At 39.5% G+C, this 22,030-nt stretch overlaps 5 protein-coding genes and 1 non-coding gene across 8 annotated transcripts in view; 5 read left to right on the top strand and 1 right to left on the bottom strand.

Moving 5' to 3' along the window:
* The window catches only part of LOC132141579 (small G protein signaling modulator 1-like), a 38,115-nt gene extending 32,512 nt beyond the window's left edge, over window positions 1–5,603 (top strand). Inside the window, exons 19-27 of the mRNA XM_059551226.1 lie at window positions 102–173; window positions 300–1,311; window positions 1,363–1,748; window positions 1,840–1,964; window positions 2,908–2,990; window positions 3,109–3,218; window positions 3,673–3,769; window positions 4,309–4,476; window positions 4,718–5,603. Coding sequence (XP_059407209.1) covers window positions 102–173; window positions 300–1,311; window positions 1,363–1,748; window positions 1,840–1,964; window positions 2,908–2,990; window positions 3,109–3,218; window positions 3,673–3,769; window positions 4,309–4,476; window positions 4,718–4,806 — 2,142 coding nt within the window. The 3' untranslated portion in view covers window positions 4,807–5,603. The remainder of the gene's footprint in view (window positions 1–101; window positions 174–299; window positions 1,312–1,362; window positions 1,749–1,839; window positions 1,965–2,907; window positions 2,991–3,108; window positions 3,219–3,672; window positions 3,770–4,308; window positions 4,477–4,717) is intronic.
* Window positions 5,604–8,285: 2,682 nt separating this feature from the next.
* On the bottom strand, window positions 8,286–8,358 carry trnak-uuu (transfer RNA lysine (anticodon UUU)). Its single transcript has one exon. It is a non-coding gene; the product is annotated as a tRNA-Lys (tRNA).
* Window positions 8,359–8,405: 47 nt separating this feature from the next.
* On the top strand, window positions 8,406–11,273 carry LOC132141577 (glutamyl-tRNA(Gln) amidotransferase subunit C, mitochondrial-like). 2 transcript variants are annotated; one of them, XM_059551224.1, is made up of 6 exons: window positions 8,406–8,748; window positions 8,900–8,950; window positions 9,763–9,932; window positions 10,191–10,294; window positions 10,582–10,650; window positions 11,157–11,273. In XM_059551224.1, the coding sequence occupies exons 1-5, from the start codon at window positions 8,584–8,586 to the stop codon at window positions 10,641–10,643; spliced, it is 552 nt and encodes a 183-aa protein (XP_059407207.1). In that variant the 5' UTR covers window positions 8,406–8,583; the 3' UTR covers window positions 10,644–10,650; window positions 11,157–11,273. The 2 variants fall into 2 exon arrangements, with proteins under 2 accessions (XP_059407207.1, XP_059407206.1); XM_059551223.1 differs by lacking the exon at window positions 11,157–11,273 and having other exon boundaries at window positions 8,407–8,748; window positions 10,582–10,694.
* On the top strand, window positions 11,218–12,213 carry LOC132141578 (polyubiquitin-like). The gene is made up of 2 exons (XM_059551225.1): window positions 11,218–11,352; window positions 11,464–12,213. Exons 1-2 carry the CDS (start codon window positions 11,341–11,343, stop codon window positions 11,923–11,925), a joined length of 474 nt encoding a protein of 157 aa, XP_059407208.1. The 5' UTR covers window positions 11,218–11,340; the 3' UTR covers window positions 11,926–12,213.
* A 1,411-nt stretch (window positions 12,214–13,624) lies between these two features.
* On the top strand, window positions 13,625–21,743 carry LOC132141575 (uncharacterized). Of its 2 annotated transcripts, XR_009433904.1 has the most exons (3): window positions 13,625–13,774; window positions 13,890–14,420; window positions 21,321–21,743. XR_009433904.1 is itself a non-coding variant. In XM_059551220.1 (2 exons), exon 2 carries the CDS (start codon window positions 13,893–13,895, stop codon window positions 14,361–14,363), a length of 471 nt encoding a protein of 156 aa, XP_059407203.1. In that variant the 5' UTR covers window positions 13,625–13,774; window positions 13,890–13,892; the 3' UTR covers window positions 14,364–14,858. The 2 variants fall into 2 exon arrangements, 1 of the variants encoding a protein (XP_059407203.1); XM_059551220.1 differs by lacking the exon at window positions 21,321–21,743 and having other exon boundaries at window positions 13,890–14,858.
* Window positions 20,508–21,743, top strand: LOC132141576 (uncharacterized). The gene is made up of 2 exons (XM_059551221.1): window positions 20,508–20,657; window positions 20,773–21,743. The coding sequence occupies exon 2, from the start codon at window positions 20,776–20,778 to the stop codon at window positions 21,244–21,246; it is 471 nt and encodes a 156-aa protein (XP_059407204.1). The 5' UTR covers window positions 20,508–20,657; window positions 20,773–20,775; the 3' UTR covers window positions 21,247–21,743.
* Window positions 21,744–22,030: the final 287 nt, after the last annotated feature.

Genomic DNA, 22,030 nt, shown 5'->3' with positions numbered 1-22,030 from the left:
GTTGGCAGACACTGAAGACTTCAAGTCCAGACTGGAAGGTTTGCTTTTGCTTTTGATTTTATGCAGTATTTACTCAGGGATGTGTTGTGTTTGTCATTCAGTCCTCACAGAGCTGTAGTTCAGGCAGGCAGAGAGATTCCAGGCTGCAGAGCGACTCCAGCAGCAGTACTCAAGTAAGATTAAGACTGATGATATGGCCATTACATGAATGTTTGCACAAATTGACATTTCCTTAAAACTTGCATGCGATTACAAATGGTGGCCCTCCTTGACTGATGTTCCTCATTCTTTCCCGGTAGTTCTTTACTTCCCAAAACCCTTTCCCCTGGAGTAGCTTTCTTCCATTTGGTTTGTTTTTCCAGGTGTTTGAGTCTGTTGAAGAGGTCGACCAGATCGAGGCCGAGCCCAAGAGTGAAGACGCCAAACAGGTTTCCAAAATCTCAAATGAAACACCGCAAAATGGCACAAGTTCTCCAGACTCCGGTCTACCCTCTTCCAGAAACTTCTCCATTACTTCTGGTCAGTCAGACTCTTTGAGCACAGAGGACAGTGGGATACATGATCCAAGCCTTAAAGCTCAACCACAGCTAGCAGTATCAAAGGAGAGATTTGCGAGTTCATCTGGTGAGGTGACTGAGGAAGGTGAGACCGAATCGATTGAGAAACTATGTGTGAGAGATTATAGTAGAATTGAGGTTAACAAAGTGTTGTCTCTGGGTGCAGTGGTGGCAATATCAGAGAAAAGCAAGAAGGCCACAGAGAGCCTTTCCGATAAAATATCAGAGGTGGAGACTGAGGGGTGGAGGATGGCTCGAGATGCCTTTGAGGCTCCTGCAGCAGCTCGCAGCCACATGACCAAAATGGAAGCGGGTGACTCTCCAGAGAGGACTTTGACATCAGAAAATGAAGCACTGACAGAGCGCACTGGGTCAGAAATTCCCAAAGTGACAGAGGTCGAGGAATCCACTCCTGCAGAGCAGAAGATGAATGAGAATCCGGTAAGTGTGGACACTGAAAGGTCCCGCATGGGAATTAAAGATATCATAGCAATCCGAGAGGAACTTTTGGCAACAAAAGATCATAAGGTATCAGATGCACTTGAGTATAAGGTTGTAGCTGACATACTGGTGTCTGTTTCAAAGGACGATGATACAGAGAAAGAAACCAATCAATTAAGCAAAGCTAAAGACCACAAGACACAAAGAGCTTTAAAACCAAGTGATAAGAAAGAAAACAAGACCAGTGATTTACCCAGTGGAGCTGGAACAACAGTAAAGAGGAAAGCAACATCATTTCTCCCAATAACCATTGGTACAGAGCTAAGAGAAAGAAAGGAAGATTCAAAGAAGAGCACACATAAAGAAATGCAGAGGAAAGCTTCAGTAATTGAAGAGATGGTGGTCCCATTGGTGCATGAAGCTTTTAGCAAAAGAGAGATGGGTGAAGCCCAAGATGCAACTGAGTCAGACGAGTCTCCCTCTGCAATTCAAATGGAAGAGATTCCTACAGCTAAAGTGTCCATGGTTTGGGAAAGGAAGAGTTCACCTAAAAGGATGGCTAGTGAGCGGACAGCTGTACCTGTGTTGGAGCTCAGGCTGGAGGAAGCTCATGGAAAGCCCAGCTCTGAAGGAATGGACTCTGAGGAGCCAGAGATGGAGAGTCTTTGCCCACAGCTGGATTCACTGGCTGTAAACGCTGAGAAGAATGAAGCTACCGCTCCAGTTGCCTATATAGGCACCACTTATTCTGTAAGCATGTGTTTCATAGAGGTATTTTTATAGAAGAACATAGTTAACTATATTATCTATATAAATATATTCACCTTTGTGGTAATTGCAGCAAGAGCTTTTGGACCTGTACACTCTAAATCTGCATCGCATTGATAAAGACGTTCAGCGCTGTGACCGAAATTACTGGTATTTTACTCCTGCTAACTTGGAAAAATTGCGCAACATCATGTGCAGGTAATAAAATCATTCCTTTATGAGCATTCACTATTTGTGCTCTGCTTCCAGTTTTGTTTTCGATCAAAAATACAGTAAAACAGTAATATTGTTAAATATTATTACATTTTAAAATAACTTGATTTTAATATGTTATTTATTCCTGTGATGCAAAGCTGTGATATTTCAGCATCGTTACTTCAGTCTTCAGTGTTACATGATCTTACAGAAATCATTCTAATATGCTGGTTTGGTACTCGATAAGTTTTTTTAATTAAATTTTTTTTTTATGTTAAAAACACTTGCGCTGCCTAATATGTTTGTGGAAAAAAAGATTTGAGCTCTATTTTCAGGATTATTTTATGAATAAAAAGTTCAGAAGAAAAGAAATAGAAATAAAATCCTTTAAATAGAATTTATTGCTATCACTGTTGCTTTTGATTACTTTAAAGCATTAGTTTTTAATATTTAATTCCACATGCTAATTTACTGCAATTTAAATTTTAGAATACCTTTGCCATCATCTAGTGCTCACTTTAAATTAAACTTGACTAACATTAATAATTTAATGCATGATCAAATGTAATCCTTAGCATATGTAAAAAATTAGTATCCATTTTTTGATACTGTATATTATAATATTGTGATTACCTAAAATGAAAAAAAATAAAACCAACAACAACTAATTTTAGTTTTTAATGAAGACAAAATAGAATTTTAACACTGGCCATTTATGAAAAGAATAGGAGTTTTAATACCAGTGCATCCATATCTCTAAGTAATCAGATATATGATGGCAGATGGTAAAACGTGCATTAAACTACATGAAGTCATATCTTGAGGCCAGAATATTATAGAGACTTGGAAATGAGCTCTTTGACTGCAACTCCTCAGAACACCTGGTGTTGTGATGTAGTTAAAATATCCCTGACCAACGCATATAATGGCTTGTCCATTTCTGCAGTTATATCTGGCAGCACCTGGAAATTGGATATGTCCAGGGCATGTGTGACCTGCTCGCTCCCTTGCTAGTTATTCTAGATGATGGTGAGTCTGTCTTTCTGTGAACTGCTGTTCTTCATCTGTTTTCGAGTTCATGCCACTGTTTAAAATGTAATAACAAGTAAACTTTACTTTTCTTGTCTGTTTTTATTGAATCTTTCAGAGGCAATGGCTTTTAGTTGTTTCACTGAACTAATGAAAAGGATGAATCAAAATTTTCCTCATGGAGGTGCGATGGACAAACACTTTGCCAATATGAGATCTCTCATCCAGGTCAAACCTCTGCTCTAGACATTTTTCTCTCATGTTTATTTGAAAACCGGCCTTTAAATGTGACCCTGGACCACAAAACCAGTCTTAAGTCTCTGGGCTATATTTGTAGCATTAGCCAAAAATACATTGTATTGGTCAAAATTATAGATTTCATGTTTCATCATGTTCCTTGAAGATATTTTGTAAATTTCCTACCGTAAATATATCAAAACTTAATTTTTGATTAGTAATAAGCATTGCTAAGAACTTCATGTCGACAACTTTAAAGATGAATTTTTTCAGTATTTCAGATTCCAGATTTTCAAATAGTTGTATCTCAGCCAAATATTGTCCGATCCTAATAAACCATGAATCAATGGAAAGCGTCTCAATTTTGAAAAATTGACACTTAGACTGGTTTTGTGGTCCACAAATGTGGATGTGGATCTTTTGACTCTTCACTGTATGCAATTAGATTCTAGACGCAGAGCTGTTTGAGCTAATGCATCAGAACGGAGACTACACACACTTCTACTTCTGCTATCGCTGGTTTCTTCTTGACTTTAAAAGAGGTAATAATGTCTTTCAAATAAAATATATTATGAGAATAAAAATGGTTTAAGCTGCCTTCTATGCTGCCTTGCATGCAATGCGTTTACAAGTGACACTTAAGAAGAAATGTCTTCTGTTAGTTCTCATCTGCAATGAAATGAAGCCATATTTTGCTTAGTGAATGTTATAATTATTACATAATTAGCAATTGCATTGCATTTTTTCGGTTGTGACTAAGTCATTTAAAACCTATTATAATGATATTCGGCTAAGCATAAAGTTTTACTCACTTTAATGGCCATGTGCTTTATGAGATAAATACTTAATTTAATTAAAAATTTCATTCATGTTAAAAACTAGAAGCTTCTGTCCAGGGCCAGGCTTATAAACCAATTCAGAAATGACAGCTCCCCCTGCTGTCCATGCAGACTGGTTAAGTTATGACTGAAACAGGAATTTCTCCAGCTTTGACTCCCTTATTTATTTACATTTGAACAGTTGGCCTAATAAAAAGTTACTATCGCCATCTTTGCCTAACATACATATTTCAATTCCTCAGAGTTGGTGTATGATGATGTGTTTGCTGTTTGGGAGGTCATCTGGGTGGCTAAGTGTGTCTCCTCCAGTCATTTTGGGCTCTTCATTGCTCTTGCATTGGTGGAGATATACAGAGACATCATTCTAGAAAACAATATGGACTTCACAGACATCATCAAGTTTTTCAATGGTATTTATATATTCATTATACACCCTGGTATGGTAACATAAATCGCAATGTCATAAACCACTTTAAAAATATATATATATAAATATATATAAAGACATCAGCAACAAGCATATTAGGTAGCTATATAACCTGCCCTTCACAACATTTGATATCTAAAGAAAAGAGGATTGTGTAACCAAAAAAATCCACCCCCATAGTCAATATCAAGTAAATGCATTCTCATATCACCTTTGTTTTTCAGAAATGGCTGAGCATCACAATATCAAGCAAATTCTGACTCTGGCTCGAGACCTGGTTTGCAAAGTGCAGACGCTTATAGAGAACAAGTAACTCTGAAACCTCTCACCTCTGTTGTTTAAATCATGTTCACAGTGTAACCCATCAGCCCTTGCTACAAAACAACAGGGCCAAAGCTTAATGAGATCCATGGTAACATGCCAAAACTTCTTGATCTGCCTGCAATCGGTCAGTGTGCAATTTTAATAGACTGCTCTGGCTCTTTAATCAGGTTTTCCTGAACATCTTCATTAGCAGATGCTGCTAACGAGTGGTCATTCACTGTTTGACATGGATGTTCATCCTGTGTCTAAAATGCAGTCAGGATTACCAGTCACTAGTGACTCATGGGCTCTGTTCCAAAACCTAGTGAGCTGCCTTGCTGTCTACTGCCTACATAAACTGAATCTGAACATCACAAGCGACTGATTTGTTTCCAACTCAATTCCAGTAGAATTTGGTGTTAGTATGTGTTTTTTTTTCAAGCTTATATAATGACACATATTGTGCATAGCACTCACACACATTCTGGGTAGAATAGTCAATTTATATCAGATTTAAAGGCACAATGTGTAAGTTTTCACCACTGGAGGGTGCATATTCAAAAAAAAAACAAAGGGATGTTTGATGACACCATGAGTGAGTGTGGAATCATGGGAGTTGTCGTCTTCAACCCTGTCTAATAAAACACATAACATATTAAAGCATCTTCATGTTTTCTAAAAAAACAAAACCAGAAATCAAGAATATATTGCATCATTTGGCAGGTGACACAATGTCACTATGGACACGGTCCGTGTCGCTAGTTAAAATTGCTTATTTCTCTGGATTTAAACATTTTTCGAAAATTTGGGATTTGGAAAATCTGGTACACAAGTCAGCAAAATATATATCACTGTTCTAGTGGTTTTTGCATATTTTAAAAAATCTTACATATTGTGCCTTTAAACTTTTATTGATACATGCCAATGAAAACAAGTGTTTTTAAACATTTCCTTCATTCATGTCATGCTGCCTTAATATTTGATCAGTAGAACATATATTAGAAAGCAGCATCATGTTGCAGAAGTGTGCCTATGATGCCTTAAAATGCTGCCTTTGTAGGCAGCTCACTAGGTTTTTAGACAGAGCAATAGATCAGAAGTTCAGGTCAGGTGCATTTTATTGCTAAGACACACTAGATTTCATGCTGCATTTGCTTTCACATATATGGAGTGCACATGTACACTGCTGTTCAAAAGTTTGGGATCAGTCTTAATATTATTAAATAATATTATATAACTTTTCTATTTTAATTTATTTTAGAATGTAATTTATTCTTGTGATGGCAAAACTGAATTTTTGCCTAATATATTTGTGGAGAATACTAATGAACATAATTTATTTTTTTCATATAAATCTTTTGTAACATTATAAATGTATTTACTGTCAATTTTGATGCATCAAATTATTCCTTTGTGAATAACAGTATTTCTTTTTTCTTTCTTTTTTTTTAAAAGCTGACCTTAAAACCTTTTGAACAGTAGTGTATTCATAGATTGTACTTTATACAAATTTACGTTAAAAAGACGTTTGATTTGTAATGCCATGGAAAACTATAGTAGATTTATGTAGTAGATAATATATGTATTATATTTAAACATATCATTTTATTTATAATTTATTAAAAAACAGAACCCAGAGAGTACGATACGTTGTTACAGATATGAAGGATGATTTTTCTTGCCTAAAATCTAGTGTGACCGCCTTCTTAAAGCTTCTGTATGACGTTATTAATATTCTGATGTGCCACTTTTAATATTATATGGATTTTCTTGTGCTTTTAGTCGACTGACCTTCTGCATGTGTTTCTGTAACCTGCTTATTTCCGAGTCAGTGTTTACTGTGAGTTGTTTCATTGAATCAGATCAGGTTATTGTATCACACAGAAAATTATTAGACAATACCAAGGAATGCCTCTAGGTATTAGATTTAGAACAGAGAAAAAATTGTGAGTAAGTTTCTTCTCTTTGTGTTACAGAACTGAATAATTATTTGGGTTTTTTCATGGGTTTATGTCATGTTTAAGTCAGTACTGTGTTCCAGTGCATTGGTGTCATGTTTTTAGTCAGCCTATGAATACCTGGCATTAGGATTTATTTTTTAGATTTGATGTTTGTGTCAGAGTGTGTGTGCGTGTGTGTGTGCGTGCGTGCGTGCGTGTGCGTGCGTGTGTGTGCGTGCGTGTGTGTGCGTGCGTGTTTGTGTGTGTTTGTGTGTGTGTGTGTGTGTGTGTGTGTGGACCGGGACAGCTCACAATCACTACCACAAGGCCTTGTCTGCTTGATGTATTCTTGCTGTTTGAGGACTGTACAAAAAAAATGTGTTACATGCTATATTTATTATATAGAGAGAATCTATATTATTAACTTTGGTGTCTTTGCCTACGTGGTTTTCAGAATGGACACTAATATTCACATGAAATGAATCTCATCAGTGCTCTTATTTATTTTTCCTTATGAAATTGTTGTATAAAATGTACATTGTGTTTCTTCTTCCACACTAACCACACTCCTCTGCTATGGATCTAATATTATAGTACCTTATAACATGTTGTATTATAACATGAATTGTTGATCCTATAATCAAACCAGTACAGCTACGGATCTGAAACCACAATGAGGTGCAATCAGAAAGTGTATTGAATCCCAAGTATACTTTTTCATATGTTTGATGTTTAACACAAGGCTAAAAATGACCATTTAAGCAAGAATAGTAAAGCAGATCAAAATCAAAGTGTATTCCAAACTTCTGTGAACACATTAATTTGCATCTAATCTGCAGAATCTATGTGATCCTGAAATGAGCAGGTGTTAATAATTCTGCTGCATCGAATCTTGTTGATTTCTTCATGTGCAAAATATATTCTGAAGAGAAGAAAAAAAACTCATTTATATAATTTGTATGTGTTGTTCTGTATTTATTTATATCTGAATGTATGCATTTTGTCTGTTTTTATGTGAATGTTCTTGCTACACTGTGGTCAATCACTACAAAGTGTTAAAATCTAAATATATATTAAATGGTAAATGTACTTATTTAAAAAACTAAATAAAATGGAATTGTTCTTATTTTTCCAACAAATATAATCATCATATTACTGCTTCTGTGGGCTATGATTAAGTGTGTGTGTGTGTGTGTGTGTGTGTGTGTGTGTGCATAGCCTATATAGAAAAATGTATATATATTATTAATAATTATATATATATATATATATATATATATATATATATATGCAAGAATGCATTATATACCAAATTTTTATAGGTTTCATTCATTATACGTTATTAGACTTCTGTGTTTTATATAAAAATATGTAATTTTTTTATTATTTTTATCATATGTATAACTAGGTTAATTGCAAATATGACATATATATAGTATATACTCGTACATAAATAGGCAAACGGTTGATTTTTTTTTTTTTTGTTTGTTTGTTTTTTGCATTGTCTGTGCCTGCTTACTTCTCAAAAAGGCAAGATTAAAAATAATTCCGCCCGAACAGGGACTTGAACCCTGGACCCTCAGATTAAAAGTCTGATGCTCTACCGACTGAGCTATCCGGGCTCTTGCAGTACATTGTTGCAACAACTCTATCAGAAGATACTGACTTCTCTAGAGAAAAAAAGCGACAACTTCCGGTAAAGTACTGTTTTTTTTCCCCATCTTTATTTTTTGGTAGGATGTCTGTGGTTGTGTCCTTCGCAATAGAGAAATTCTTATAGCTTTTACTCTGTTCATTCGACTCGGCGCGGACAGCAACGTGGCAAACTTTTGAACGTCATTTTTAACATGTTTTGTAAAGGTGCAGCGAGAGCGTCAAGTGCGCTGCGGCCTTTGCATCATCGGTGTGGAATATTTACGTTGACCGCTCTGAACAATACTGCATCGGGCAGCGGAACGTTCTGGTCACGGACATGCAAACGGGAATCAAGTAACTCCGCATGGAATTCCAAGGTAAAGTGTTCTTAATTCGCGGTCTATTGTGTTGGGATTAATAAATGTATTAAATATGTGAATTAACCCATCAATAGGGGAGCAAATGTTTTATATTGAACGTATTATCCAACGCTAAAATAAATATTTCGCACATCGTTCAATTCTTCAGGTTCCTCAGGCACCCACATGGGAGCCCATAGCAGAAAATCAACTTCCATCGGTAAGGCCTCTTTCTGCACGCAGCCACGCACGTAATGTTTACGCAGCTCACACTGTACTCATGAAATACTGAAATATACAGGTGTGGTTTGTTATTGATGTATAAACCACTAGAGGGAGCGAGAGGAACACTGATGTACCAGTGAGTTTTATACATGCAAAGTTGGTTCAGGGTTTTCAGAAAAAGCACGCAAATACAGTTTGAATCCAGAGTCTTTATTTACAAGACACGACATTATGGGGCAGGTGGGCAAAATGTGAACCTCCGACAATTTTGTCACCACATATTTCTCCTTACCTAGTTGACAACCTCAGCAAAAATTGGCATGACTGGAGCATTAGTAACAGAAGCCCTCATAAAGATAAAGCTTTACTTTGACATTTTTTACAATGTTTCTTCAACCTTGCAGTAGATGGCTGCAGAAAAACATAGTTCAGAAACTGAGCTGCTCTCCACTGTGATGATTATGTGAAAAGTTATGCCCTAAACAATGATTAATTAAATTAATACATTAATTAAAATTAAATTAAATTAATTAAAAATTAATACATTAATTAAAAACATATTATTTCTGTTTATAGATTAATTTGTGCATGTTTTGTACATAAATTATATATAACTGGGCCTATATATAAACATTCACAAACACAAATGTATTATATAATTTTGTTTGGTGTATATATATATATATATATATTCAGTATTTAGTTTTTAAGAGTACATGGCAATCAATCTCATTCAGATTTAAAAATGAAGAATTTATGCTTTCCTAAAAGACATAACAATATAACCATGTTTAATTTTATTTGCAGCCAACAAGAGTCTCCCCAGATTTAGTGGACAAATTGGAGAGATTAGCCCTCGTTGACTTTGGCAGTAAAGAAGGGGTGGACTGTCTGGAGAAAGCCATTCGATTCGCTGATCAGCTTCATGTCATTAATACTGATGGCGTGGAGCCGATGGATTCAGTTCTAGAGGACAGGTACTTAAGAATCCTGCTGATGCTCACATCAACTCTCACAAGTGTGACAGTGTGCTAGTCTTACCCCTCAGTTTAGGGGCGTCCATTGAAATAAGACCTTTTTTGATGGTGTTTTCATTTGTTGACTAAATATTGTTCAAAACTATATTTATGTTTACTATATTTTCTCAATGCAAAATGGTGGTTGCTCTTCCCAGACACTCAAAGTAGGTTTGCTCAAAGTACAGTGTTTTCCCTTGAACTTGCTGTTGTGTGCAGAGAGCTGTATTTGAGAGATGATTTGGTAACAGAGGGTGAATGTGCGGAGGAGCTGCTCCAGCTGGCCAAACACACTGTAGAGGAGTACTTTGTTGCACCTCCAGGTAAAAAAAAACTAAAACTGTTACTAAAAAGACAAGATGTTCTTCGAGAACTTAAGAACAAATCTATCTCCTTTCTAACATTTAGTATTGAGGTTTTTATATAAATTATTGATTTAACCAGAGAAGGCCTGAACTACAATTCACTGTTTAAATTCAACTGCTTGCCAGATTAGAACAGAGGTGTCTTGGTTAAATTTTCTTTGTGCTTTTTTATTAAATATATGTATATATAATTAATTGATTATGTGTAATGCTTATGAATAATCAAAATTTATTTTTTAATGCAGGGAACATCCCACTGCCTAAGAAAGAGGAGAGATCTGCTATGCTTAAACACTCTGAATTTTGACAGAAATGTAACATTTGATCTGACTTGCATTATAATAAATATTTATTTTTATCTTGTGTACTGTGTCTTGTAATGTTCCAAACATATTTAAGGAAATGGATGATGCCTTTCTATCACTCATGGTCTCTTTATTTTGATTTGATTAAATAAAGCAAACACAAATAAAAATACAGTTAAATAAACAAATCTAAGAAATAGACAACAAGAAGGACATGTTACAGAGTGTCAAATAATCATAATTTCAATCACAAAACAAATGTGAATGAACAGAATAATCCAAACATTTTTTGTTCTGACACACTTTTTTTTATTTGTCTAATATACATGAAAACAATCAGAATTCTGTATATATAGGCTATGCACATAATAATTCTGATTGTCTTTTATATCTATATATAGATAGATCAATAGATAGATAATGATGAATGTTTCTGGGTTTGGTTCTGATGTAACTGAACAAGCATGCATTGTTGATTAAACTTTGCTAAACAATAATCTGCTGAACAATGACAGGCCTTCACCCGTGATCAGGTGGAATGGAAACAGAAAGTGACGTTGTGAAGTTTTCAGAAATGAAACATCATTGTTTATGGGCGGGACTTCAGTTGAGGCTTTAAATGCACACCTCCATCCAGAGACACCTTATTTAACGCTGGTGTGATTTACCTGACTTCAAATAGATTATTCAGCAGAAGATATGAACAGCTCGGTAAGTCGCAAGTAAATATTCACATAAATAGCATCTATAGGTAAACTCCGATTTCAAATACGCAGAGGATGCTTTGATAGTTTTTAATGCTTGTAATTCATATTTTGACAGGTAATGGAACTGAAAATCAAAGTGATGGGAGGAGATGAGCGGAGTCTGGAAGTGAGAAGTGATGCCACGGTTGGAGACCTCAAGCAGCTCATTTCTGAGCTCTTCAGAGAGCCTCCTCACAAACTGAGGCTTTCTGCCGAGAACGGTTCCCTTTTCAGCCTTGATTCCAGGAAACTCAGCGAATACAGTTTGCATTCAGGCTCAGTTGTGATCCTGCTCATCAAAAGATCTTTCCAGGTGTTTGTTCAAAATGAAAAAGGCAAAATAGGAACGTATGATGTTGATGTCAATGAGACCGTAGATCAGCTCCAGACTAAGGTCTACAACAAAGAGAGAGTCCCAGAGGACCAGCAGAGACTGATTTACCAAGGCAAACAGCTGGAGGCTGGCAAGAAGTTGCAAGACTACAACATCAAGTCAGGAGACACCATTTACATGACTCTCCGGCTCCGAGGAGGTTAATAGAGATCAGCGCGACCAGGATTTAGAATTGATCCAATTCATTCATAAATAAATACATATTCCAAAATAGAAATGTCATGTATTTATGCCTGTTTATCACCTATTCTATTTAATATCTAGTGTCAGAATTTTTATTTTATTTCATTTTGATTTAATGTAGTCATGTAATTTATTAAACTGATACAATCTGGAATAAGTGTAACTTTACTCATAGAGTTCCAGTTTAAGATTTCTACATGTGCTGCTGGCCAACATTTGTTGTTAAATAAAATGTAAATGCTTAAACTAGTCCTGTGTATTTTGTATGTTTTATTGGCTTGTTATGCCATTGCCTCACACCATAACTCAAAACAGAAAATATGTTATGTTAAAAAAATCACATTTTGGTAAGTTGTTATGTGACTTTTAAACTTTTTTTAAATATAATTTTAAGTAACTGCTTATATTGTCTGTCACGACCATGAACTGTCAACTCATTTACACAAATTGTAAATAAATATTTGGAACATCGTTATTTGACTGTGGGGGATAATTCAGTCTCAGTTTGAAGTCAGATGTCTCGGTTCATTTATTGATTGAGGTGAATGCTAAATTTGTCAATATTTATAATAAATATTTGACAGATTATTGTTGTTTTACCTGACCCAGCAAATACACATTTTGTGACAAAACTGACAAAGACGCAGCTTGCACCCAAACATATATTAATTGCCTTTCATGATCATAATAAATACTTTTTGAATTTCATAATTGAAACTTATTTCAATTTAGCCATATATGCTGCTTTAACTTCAAAAGTGTCTTCAGAATATTTAGTGAAGGATAAGCTCATCCTGGACAGTAAACACAAACACTGTTCATACTATAATTAGTTCATAAACGAGATTGCCACGTCTCAGGTGGAACTGGTTGGACTTTATCATATAATGGATGGACTGCAGGCATAACTAACACCAGAACAGAAAACAAAACTGTGGTCTTGAACTGCAGTGTAGTCACAAATGGAGGTGTATTAACTCCGTATGACGTGCTTCACTTTACCTGGATTTCCCCAATCAGCAGGTGGAACATTCTCACATTCCAATGATCTCTGATTTCCTGTTAGTTGTGAATGAAAGATGACTAATTTATTTTTTTGTTACATTTATTTTTTTTAAGTAAATTTGAATGTTTATGAGGTAGATGAAGGAAAGAAAAGAAAGGACTAAAATATATAAGTGATAACCCTAGATTACAGAAAACATATATAGGATAAGATAAAACAGAACGTTCCCCAGGCGTTCATTTGGTTCCTTATTTATTTATTTTTATTGTTTATTACATTTATTTAGCATGTTTGATTGTTTGTTTATCCATGCATCTAAGTAAGAAAGTTATCTGCGGGTTACAAGAACGTTGCAACAATGTAGGCCTTCAGCTTTATATAAGGGTTATTTCTATTTTTAGTTTCCCAAGACGTTCTGGGACCCACAAATAGTTGGTTAATATAGTTTACGCGTTAATATAGTTGAGTTAATATAGCTAAACAAGATTTATAAATAAATAAATTGACGAATGAATGAATGGATGAATATTTCATATCTAAATTGTTGTTGTTGTGTAAGGTTTTATTATTATTATTTATTTATGTATTGCGCTGAACATCCTGTGGATTTGCTGAGAATGGAAACCGAAAGTGACTGAGCAAGTCTTTGGAAACGAAACATTGTTTTGAGGCGGGGCTTGAGCTGACGCTTTATATATTCATGCCTTTGCTCACTGTAACCAGAGGCACATTATCTTACAAGACTTATTGAAGATAACATTCAGCGAAAGCCAAATTCAGCGAAGCATTTAAACAACCAGACAGGTAAACCGTATACCTATGAAAATATTGAGCATTAACATTGACTCCAGTTTTAAGAAACTAAATGGTGCTGTAGTTGTCAGTTTTTAATTCTTTTATATTTAATCTCATCTGAAAGGTGATGGAGCTGATGATAAGACTGCTGGGCGGAGAGGTGAAGCGTCTGGAAGTGAGCGGTGAAGCCACAGTTGGCGAACTGAAGAAACTCATCTCTCAGATCTTCGGAGAGCCTTCTTACAAACAGAAGCTGTCTGCCGATAACGGTTCGCGTATCAGCCTTGAGGATGAGTCTCGAACCCTCAGCAGTTACGGTCTGCACTCTGGATCAGTGGTCAGTCTGCTCATCACCAACCCCGGACCTTTCCAAGTGTTCGTCAGGAATGAGAAGGGCCAGACCGGGACGTATGAAGTGGATATCAATGAGACCGTAGATCAGCTCCAGGCTAAGATCTACCGCAAAGAGAGAGTCCCCGTGGACCAGCAGAGACTGATTTTCAACGGAAGACAGCTGGAGTCCGGCAGAAAGTTGCAGGAATACGACATCAGCTCAGGAAGCAGCATTCACATGACTCTCCGTCTGCGAGGAGGATGATCGGGTGAATGTGTGCAAAAAGGACTAAAAAGTGTCCTCTTTAGATTTGTTAATGATGTAGCTAAATACGATAGGCCTGTTATGCTCGCTATTAAAATTTTATTTTTTTGCTTCATAATGTCTTAAGAACTCATGCAATTCCATTGTTGGCTATTTATCTGCAGATGTCTTCAGGGGAACACATTCAGGTGTCCTTGTTACATGTACTGACTATTATAATAACAGTAAATTCTGCATAATTACATGCAAGTAACCCTAAGTCAATCCTAATCCTAACCTTAACCATATAGTAAACTACATGTAGTTAATCAGTATTACTCAGTACTTAAATGTATAATTACAGTGTAAAAAGGACACCTTAAAATAAAGTGTAGCCCAACCTTCTTCAGAATTCCTGAGGATAATACCATTGTATATAACTGTATATTTGATCATGATGAACGATCTTTCATTGTGACTATAATAATAAATACTCCAATCATTGCCAAGAAGAAAGTTTCAGTTTTTTTTTTTAGTTCAGTGGTTCTCAAGTTATTGCAATTAACTAAATAAGATTTTTCAAAATTCACAATTTCCCAAAAAGACTGCCATAACTAGTAAATGTAAATTATTAATAAAATGAAAGTGGAATTGTATTAATTTACATGACATCCAGGTCTGTTAATCACTGACATAAAACCAACATAAACAACTATACAAAGTGTTTTGTCCAAAGTCATAAAAAAAGATTACCATGTCTCCAGAAACCAAAAAAATAACGTGGTATAAGACACATGATAATGAATGGAAAGTGTTGAGTCTTCTCAGACTGATACGCTGCATAAGTTCAGCTCATATCAGAGGGTGTGGCTCTCTGTAGGGTGTGTCTGGATCACCTGGGTTTCCCTCGTCATGTGATCATGGGGAAAACCCTCTTATACCAATGATTCACTCAAGAGCAGAATGAAAAATAAAGGTTGTGTAAGCAGCTGTCAATGAAACACATTTTCGTTTTCGTTGCCAACTAATCTAAAGTCAGCGTGATTCAGGATTATTATAAAATAAATATTATATGATCTGTACACCGAGAGGTTCTTTGGGAAACCAAAAATGGTTGTTTTCTATGGCATCACTGTGAAAACACACACTTGGAACCTTTATTATTGAGTGTTGCGTATAACTGCATAGTTAATGGATGTTACACAAATAACTAAATAAAAATAGTAAAAGTAATAATAATAGAAGCATTAGGGAACAAAGTACATAATTTAACATAAATCTCACTATGACATAATTCTTGTCCATGAGATTTCAAGCTCTGAACACACCATGTTTGTATCTTGCATCATGTTTATGGCCTGTTATACTCGCTGCTTTTCTGAAGTATGGAAACAGAAAGTTGCTGAATAATCACTGGAAAGGAAACCAAGCCTGGGGGTGAGTTTAAAACAATCATGAATATTTAAAACTGATTGTGTGTTTGTGAAAGAGGCAACTTCATTATTATAACAAAAAAAGTAATAATTTTATTTCTTAACATTAAATCTGCTATAAATGTGGTGTGAAATGTGCCTTTCACATTTAAATACAGCAATATAACCCTCTTTAAAAAACTGTCATACAGTAAAGAGCCTTTAAATCATAATATTAAGTGAATTATTTTTTTATATATATACTGTATATACATTTTTTATTGGTGTGTGTGCTGGTAATTATTTTAAACCAAGCGTCATAAAACAAACATGGTATGCATTTATCGGGCTATGAAATTATACAAAATAATTAGCAAGACCATTGCTATTATTTACATCAACTCGCAGTGAAGATAACAGCAGGAGTATTAGTAACCGCTAAAATAATTTTGTGCTCAATATATTTTAATTAATCAAATACAGCAATCAAAACGCTGACATCATTGTCAGGCACTTCTGCAAGCGAACAAAATAGTTTTAGTAACAAGTACACATTTTTTGACAAAACTGACAAAGAAGTGTCACAGTGTCTGGGTTGTGTTCCCTGGGTGTCCACTAGGTGTCCTCCTTTCTCACGGTGTCTGTCACCTTACCCTTTCCTGTTCCCTTATTTGGTCACCTTCCTCCTGTTGAGTAATTGATTGTTCCCCACCTGTCTCCTGTTTCCCATTATCCTTCTGTGTATTTATACCCGGTCTGTCTGAGTCTTTGTCACGGAGTCCTTGTCGGTTTGGGTGATACTTCCCTGAGTCTGCTCTGTCTGTATGTTCTTGTTATGTTATTGGATATTCTGGTTTTGACCCTGCCTGGACTGTTTACCCCTTTTGGATTGCCCCTCAATAAACCTCGTACCTGCATTTGGATCTCTCCCTTGTTTCTTGTATCACCGTACGTGACAGAAGGACTCCGTCAAAACCTTGAGATCCAGCGGTATGTCGACTAACGCTTCTTCCCCAGCCACCGAGCGGGAGAGAGATAGTCGGTTTGAGGGAACCCGCCTGGTCGTGTTTCGCGGGACCAGGGGAGGTTGCCGAGGAGGAGGTGGGCGAGAGGAGATTCAGCACAAGATGGCCGCCAACCCAGCGCCGCTGCGGTGCATGATCACCAACCCCGCACCACGAGGCAAGATGGAAGCCAGCCTCACCCCACAGTGCAAGATGGCTGCCAGCTCAGCACCAACGCCTAGGATGGCCGCCGACACCCTTCTCGATTACTTCGAGATGCTATCCAGGATCTTAGAGGTTCCCAAGACGGTTCACGTCATGGCTGCTGAGCTAGAGCCACAGCACAAGATGGCCGCCAGCCCAGGGCCACAGCACAAGATGGCCGCCAGCCCAGAGCCACAGCACAAGATGGCCACCAGCCCAGCGCCACAGCACAAAATGGCCGCCAGCCCAGCGCCACAGCACAAGATGGCCGCCAGCCCAGCGCCACAGCACAAGATGGCCGCCAGCCCAGCGCCACAGCACAAGATGGCCACCAGCCCAGCGCCACAGCACAAGATGGCCGTCAGCCCAGCGCCACAGCACAAGATGGCCGCCAGCCCAGCGCCACAGCACAAGATGGCCGCCAGCCCAGCACCATTGCACAGGATGGCCGAATCTACACCTGTGTTGCCAGACAAGATGGCTGACTCAACGCCTGAGTCTTCCGTCAAGGTGCCACTGACTCGCCAGCATAGAGGGCGGAGGAGGAGGAGACAGGCGTCTACCGTTCCTCAAAGCCCGGAGGACGTTCCCGAGCGGGAGAACGTTCCCGTCCCAGAGGACATTCCCGAGCGGGCCACTGCCGTCCAGGAGGACGTTCCCGAGCGGGCCGCTGCCGTCCAGGAGGACGTTCCCGAGCAGGCCGCTGCCGTCCAGGAGGACGTTCCCTAGCAGACCGCCACCGCTACCGAGGCCGTTCCGGAGGCCGAGGCGGTGACCGAGGCCGTTCCGGAGGCCGAGGCGGTGCCCGATGCCGTGGCCGTTCCGGAGGCCGAGGCGGTGCCCGATGCCGAGGAGGTGCCCGATGCCGTTCCGGAGGCCGAGGCGGTGCCCGAGGCCGTTCCTGATGCGGTGCCCGAGGCCGTTCCCGATGCGGTGCCCGAGGCCGTTCCCGATGCGGTGCCCGAGGCCGTTCCCGATGCGGTGCCCGAGGCCGTCCCCGATGCGGTGCCCGAGGCCGTCCCCGATGCGGTGCCCGAGGCCGTCCCCGATGCGGTGCCCGAGGCCGTCCCCGATGCGGTGCCCGAGGCCGTCCCCGATGCGGTGCCCGAGGCCGTTCCCGAGGACGTTCCAGAGGCAGTGCCCGAAGCCGAGGCGTCTCACTTCTCCACAGGCAGTCCAAATTCAAGTCAGGTGCCCATTGACTTTCCAGAGTTGAGTCAGTTCCCGGTTGACCCTCCAGAGTCGAGTCAGGTGTTCATGGACCCTCCTGAGTCAGGGTTAGTCACGGTCAACCATCCAAAGTCAGGGCTAGTTCCTGTTGACCTTCCAGAGTCGAGTCAGGTCCCAGTGGACTCTCCAGAGTCGAGTCAGGTTCCAGTGGACCCTCCAGAGTCGAGTCAGGTGATTGTTGAATTTTCAGAGTTGAGTGAGGTTCCGGTTGACCTTCCAGAGGCTAGTCAGGTGCTTGTGGACCCTCCAGATTCAGGGCCAGTCACCGATGACCCTCCAGAGTCAGGGCCAGTCACCGATGACCCTCCAGAGTCAGGGCCAGTCACCGATGACCCTCCAGAGTCAGGGCCAGTCACCGATGACCCTCCAGAGTCAGGGCCAGTCACCGATGACCCTCCAGAGTCAGGGCCAGTCACCGATGACCCTCCAGAGTCAGGGCCTGTCACCGATGACCCTCCAGAGTCAGGGCCTGTCACCGATGACCCTCCAGCGTCAGGGCCTGTCACGATGACCCTCCAGCGTCAGGGCCAGTCACCGATGACCCTCCAGAGTCAGGGCCAGTCACCGATGACCTTCCAGAGCCAGGGCTAGGTACCATGGACTTTCCAGAGACAAGGCTAGTCATCATGGACCTTTCTGAGTCAGGTCAAGTCACGGGGTGGCCTTCTGCTCCGCCCTGTTGGACTCCGGCATCGACCACAGGGCCGTGGTGGTCATCTGCTCCGCCCTGGGGGACCCCGACGTCGACCATGAGGACGTGGTGGTCCTCTGCTCCGCCCTGGGGGACTCTGGCATCGACCACGAGGACGTGGTGGTCCTCTGCTCCGCCCTGGGGGGCTTCCATTCTGACCACGCGGACATGGTGGTCTTCCGCTCCGCCCTGGGGGACTCTGGCGTCGACCACGAGGACGTGGTGGTCCTCTGCTCCGCCCTGGGGGGCTTCCACTCTGACCACGAGGACGTGGTGGTCATCTGCTCCGCCCTGGGGGACTCTGGCATCGACCACGAGGACGTGGTGGTCCTCTGCTCCGCCCTGGGGGGCTTCCACTCTGACCACGCGGACATGGTGGTCTTCTGCTCCGCCCTGGGGGGCGCTTGCCCTGACTACCCGGTTGTGGTGGTCTTCCGCTCCGCCCTGGAGGACTCTGGCGTTGACCACAAGGGTGTGGTGGTCTTCTGCTCTGCCCTGGGGGGCTTCATGTTTTTTTTTTTTTCTTTTTGTTTTGTGTTAATTTCTGTCCCTGTTCCTTTCTGTTAGTCTGGCCCTCCGTCCCTCCCCCTGAACCTCCTCCGGTCCTCCTCCCTCCTGGTCTCCCTGTTTTGTGTTACATTCTGGTGCCTGTTCCCCTTGTTTTTCTTTTCTGTCCCTCCCCCTGAGCCTCCGCCTGTCCACCTCCCTCCTGGTTTCTGTTTTGTCTATCGTGGAGCGTCTGAAAGCCGCTCCGTAGAGGGGGGTTCTGTCACAGTGTCTGGGTTGTGTTCCCTGGGTGTCCACTAGGTGTCCTCCTTTCTCACGGTGTCTGTCACCTTACCCCTTCCTGTTCCCTTATTTGGTCACCTTCCTTCTGTTGAGTAATTGATTGTTCCCCACCTGTCTCCTGTTTCCCATTATCCTTCTGTGTATTTATACCCGGTCTGTCTGAGTCTTTGTCACGGAGTCCTTGTCGTTTGTGTGATACTTCCCTGAGTCTTCTCTGTCTGTATGTTCTTGTTATGTTATTGGATATTCTGGTTTTGACCCTGCCTGGACTGTTTACCCCTTTTGGATTGCCCCTCAATAAACCTCGTACCTGCATTTGGATCTCTCACTTGTTTCTTGTATCACCGTACGTGACAAGAAGTAGATTGCAGCCAAACATATATTAATTGCCTCTTATGTTAAATAATTCAGAATAGTTCATTGGTAAATGAACTTTTTTTTTTTTACTTTGTAGCCATATATGCTGCTTTAAATTCAAAAGTGTGTGAATGAAACTATCAAGAAGATGGCTAGTTAATATTTTTTTTATTTTTTTTATGAGGTTGATTTTGATATTTATGAGGTACATGAAGAAAGGAAAGGACTAAACTATATGCGGTTATAACCTATAACAGTATATAACTATAACAGCATATAAACTAAACGCTTATTTTAATGTAGATTTCAGAAAGCAAATATGGTAAAGCTATAAGTTACAAAAACAGAACGTTGAATCAATGAATATTTCACTTTTTTTTTTGCCCTGAAAAACCTGTTGATCAATGATTTCTCAGGACTTACATCAGCGATTTGCTGAGAATGGAAACCGAAAGTGACTGAGCAAGTTTTTGAAAAGGAAACATTGTTTTGAGGCGGGGCTTGAGCTGACGCTTTATATATTCATGCCTTTGCTCACTGTAACCAGAGGCACATTATCTTACAAGACTTATTGAAGATAACATTCAGCGAAAGCCATATTCAGCGAAGCATTTAAACATCCAGACAGGTAAACCGTATACCTATGAAAATATTGAGCATTAACATTGACTCCAGTTTTAAGAAACTAAATGGTGCTGTAGTTGTCAGTTTTTAATTCTTTTATATTTAATCTCATCTGAAAGGTGATGGAGCTGATGATAAGACTGCTGGGCGGAGAGGTGAAGCGTCTGGAAGTGAGCGGTGAAGCCACAGTTGGCGAACTGAAGAAACTCATCTCTCAGATCTTCGGAGAGCCTTCTTACAAACAGAAGCTGTCTGCCGATAACGGTTCGCGTATCAGCCTTGAGGATGAGTCTCGAACCCTCAGCAGTTACGGTCTGCACTCTGGATCAGTGGTCAGTCTGCTCATCACCAACCCCGGACCTTTCCAAGTGTTCGTCAGGAATGAGAAGGGCCAGACCGGGACGTATGAAGTGGATATCAATGAGACTGTAGATCAGCTCCAGGCTAAGATCTACCGCAAAGAGAGAGTCCCCGTGGACCAGCAGAGACTGATTTTCAACGGAAGACAGCTGGAGTCCGGCAGAAAGTTGCAGGAATACGACATCAGCTCAGGAAGCAGCATTCACATGACTCTCCGTCTGCGAGGAGGATGATCGGGTGAATGTGTGCAAAAAGGACTAAAAAGTGTTTTCTTTAGATTTGTTAATGATGTAGCTAAATACGATAGGCCTGTTATGCTCGCTATTAAAATTTTATTTTTTTGCTTCATAATGTCTTAAGAACTCATGCAATTCCATTGTTGGCTATTTATCTGCAGATGTCTTCAGGGGAACACATTCAGGTGTCCTTGTTACATGTACTGACTATTATAATAACAGTAAATTCTGCATACTGTAATTACATGCAAGTAACCCCAAGTCAACCCTAATCCTAACCTTAACCATATAGTAAAGTACCTTGGTACATGTAGTTAATCAATATTACTCAGTACATAAATGTATAATTACAATGTAAAAAGGATTCCTTTAAATGGCCCAACCCTCTTCAGAACTCATGAGGATAATTCCATTGTATATAACTGTATCTTTGATCATGATGAATGATCTTTCACTGTGACTATAATAATAAAAACTCAAATCATTTGAAGAAAGTTCCAGTTTTTTTTTTGTTCTGTGGTTCTCATGTTTTTGTGAATTACTGAATAAGTTTTGCCAAAAAGCCTGACATAACTATAGTAAATGCTAATTCTTTATGAAAAAAAAAAACATTTATTACTGTAATTTACATGACATCCAGGTCTGTAAATCACTTTCATACTTAGGATACCTCCTATATCCAGGTTTTCCAAAATGGATCCCTTATTCTTCAAAGAAAATAAATTAATAAATAAATAAATACATAAAATAAGATAAAAAAATATCTATAGCTCATATTAAT

This window comes from Carassius carassius, chromosome 5, assembly GCF_963082965.1.
Source record: "Carassius carassius chromosome 5, fCarCar2.1, whole genome shotgun sequence".
Classification (NCBI taxonomy): domain Eukaryota; kingdom Metazoa; phylum Chordata; class Actinopteri; order Cypriniformes; family Cyprinidae; genus Carassius; species Carassius carassius.
The sequence above is the reverse complement of the archived record's forward strand: the minus strand, read 5'-3'. Positions and strand labels throughout refer to the sequence as shown.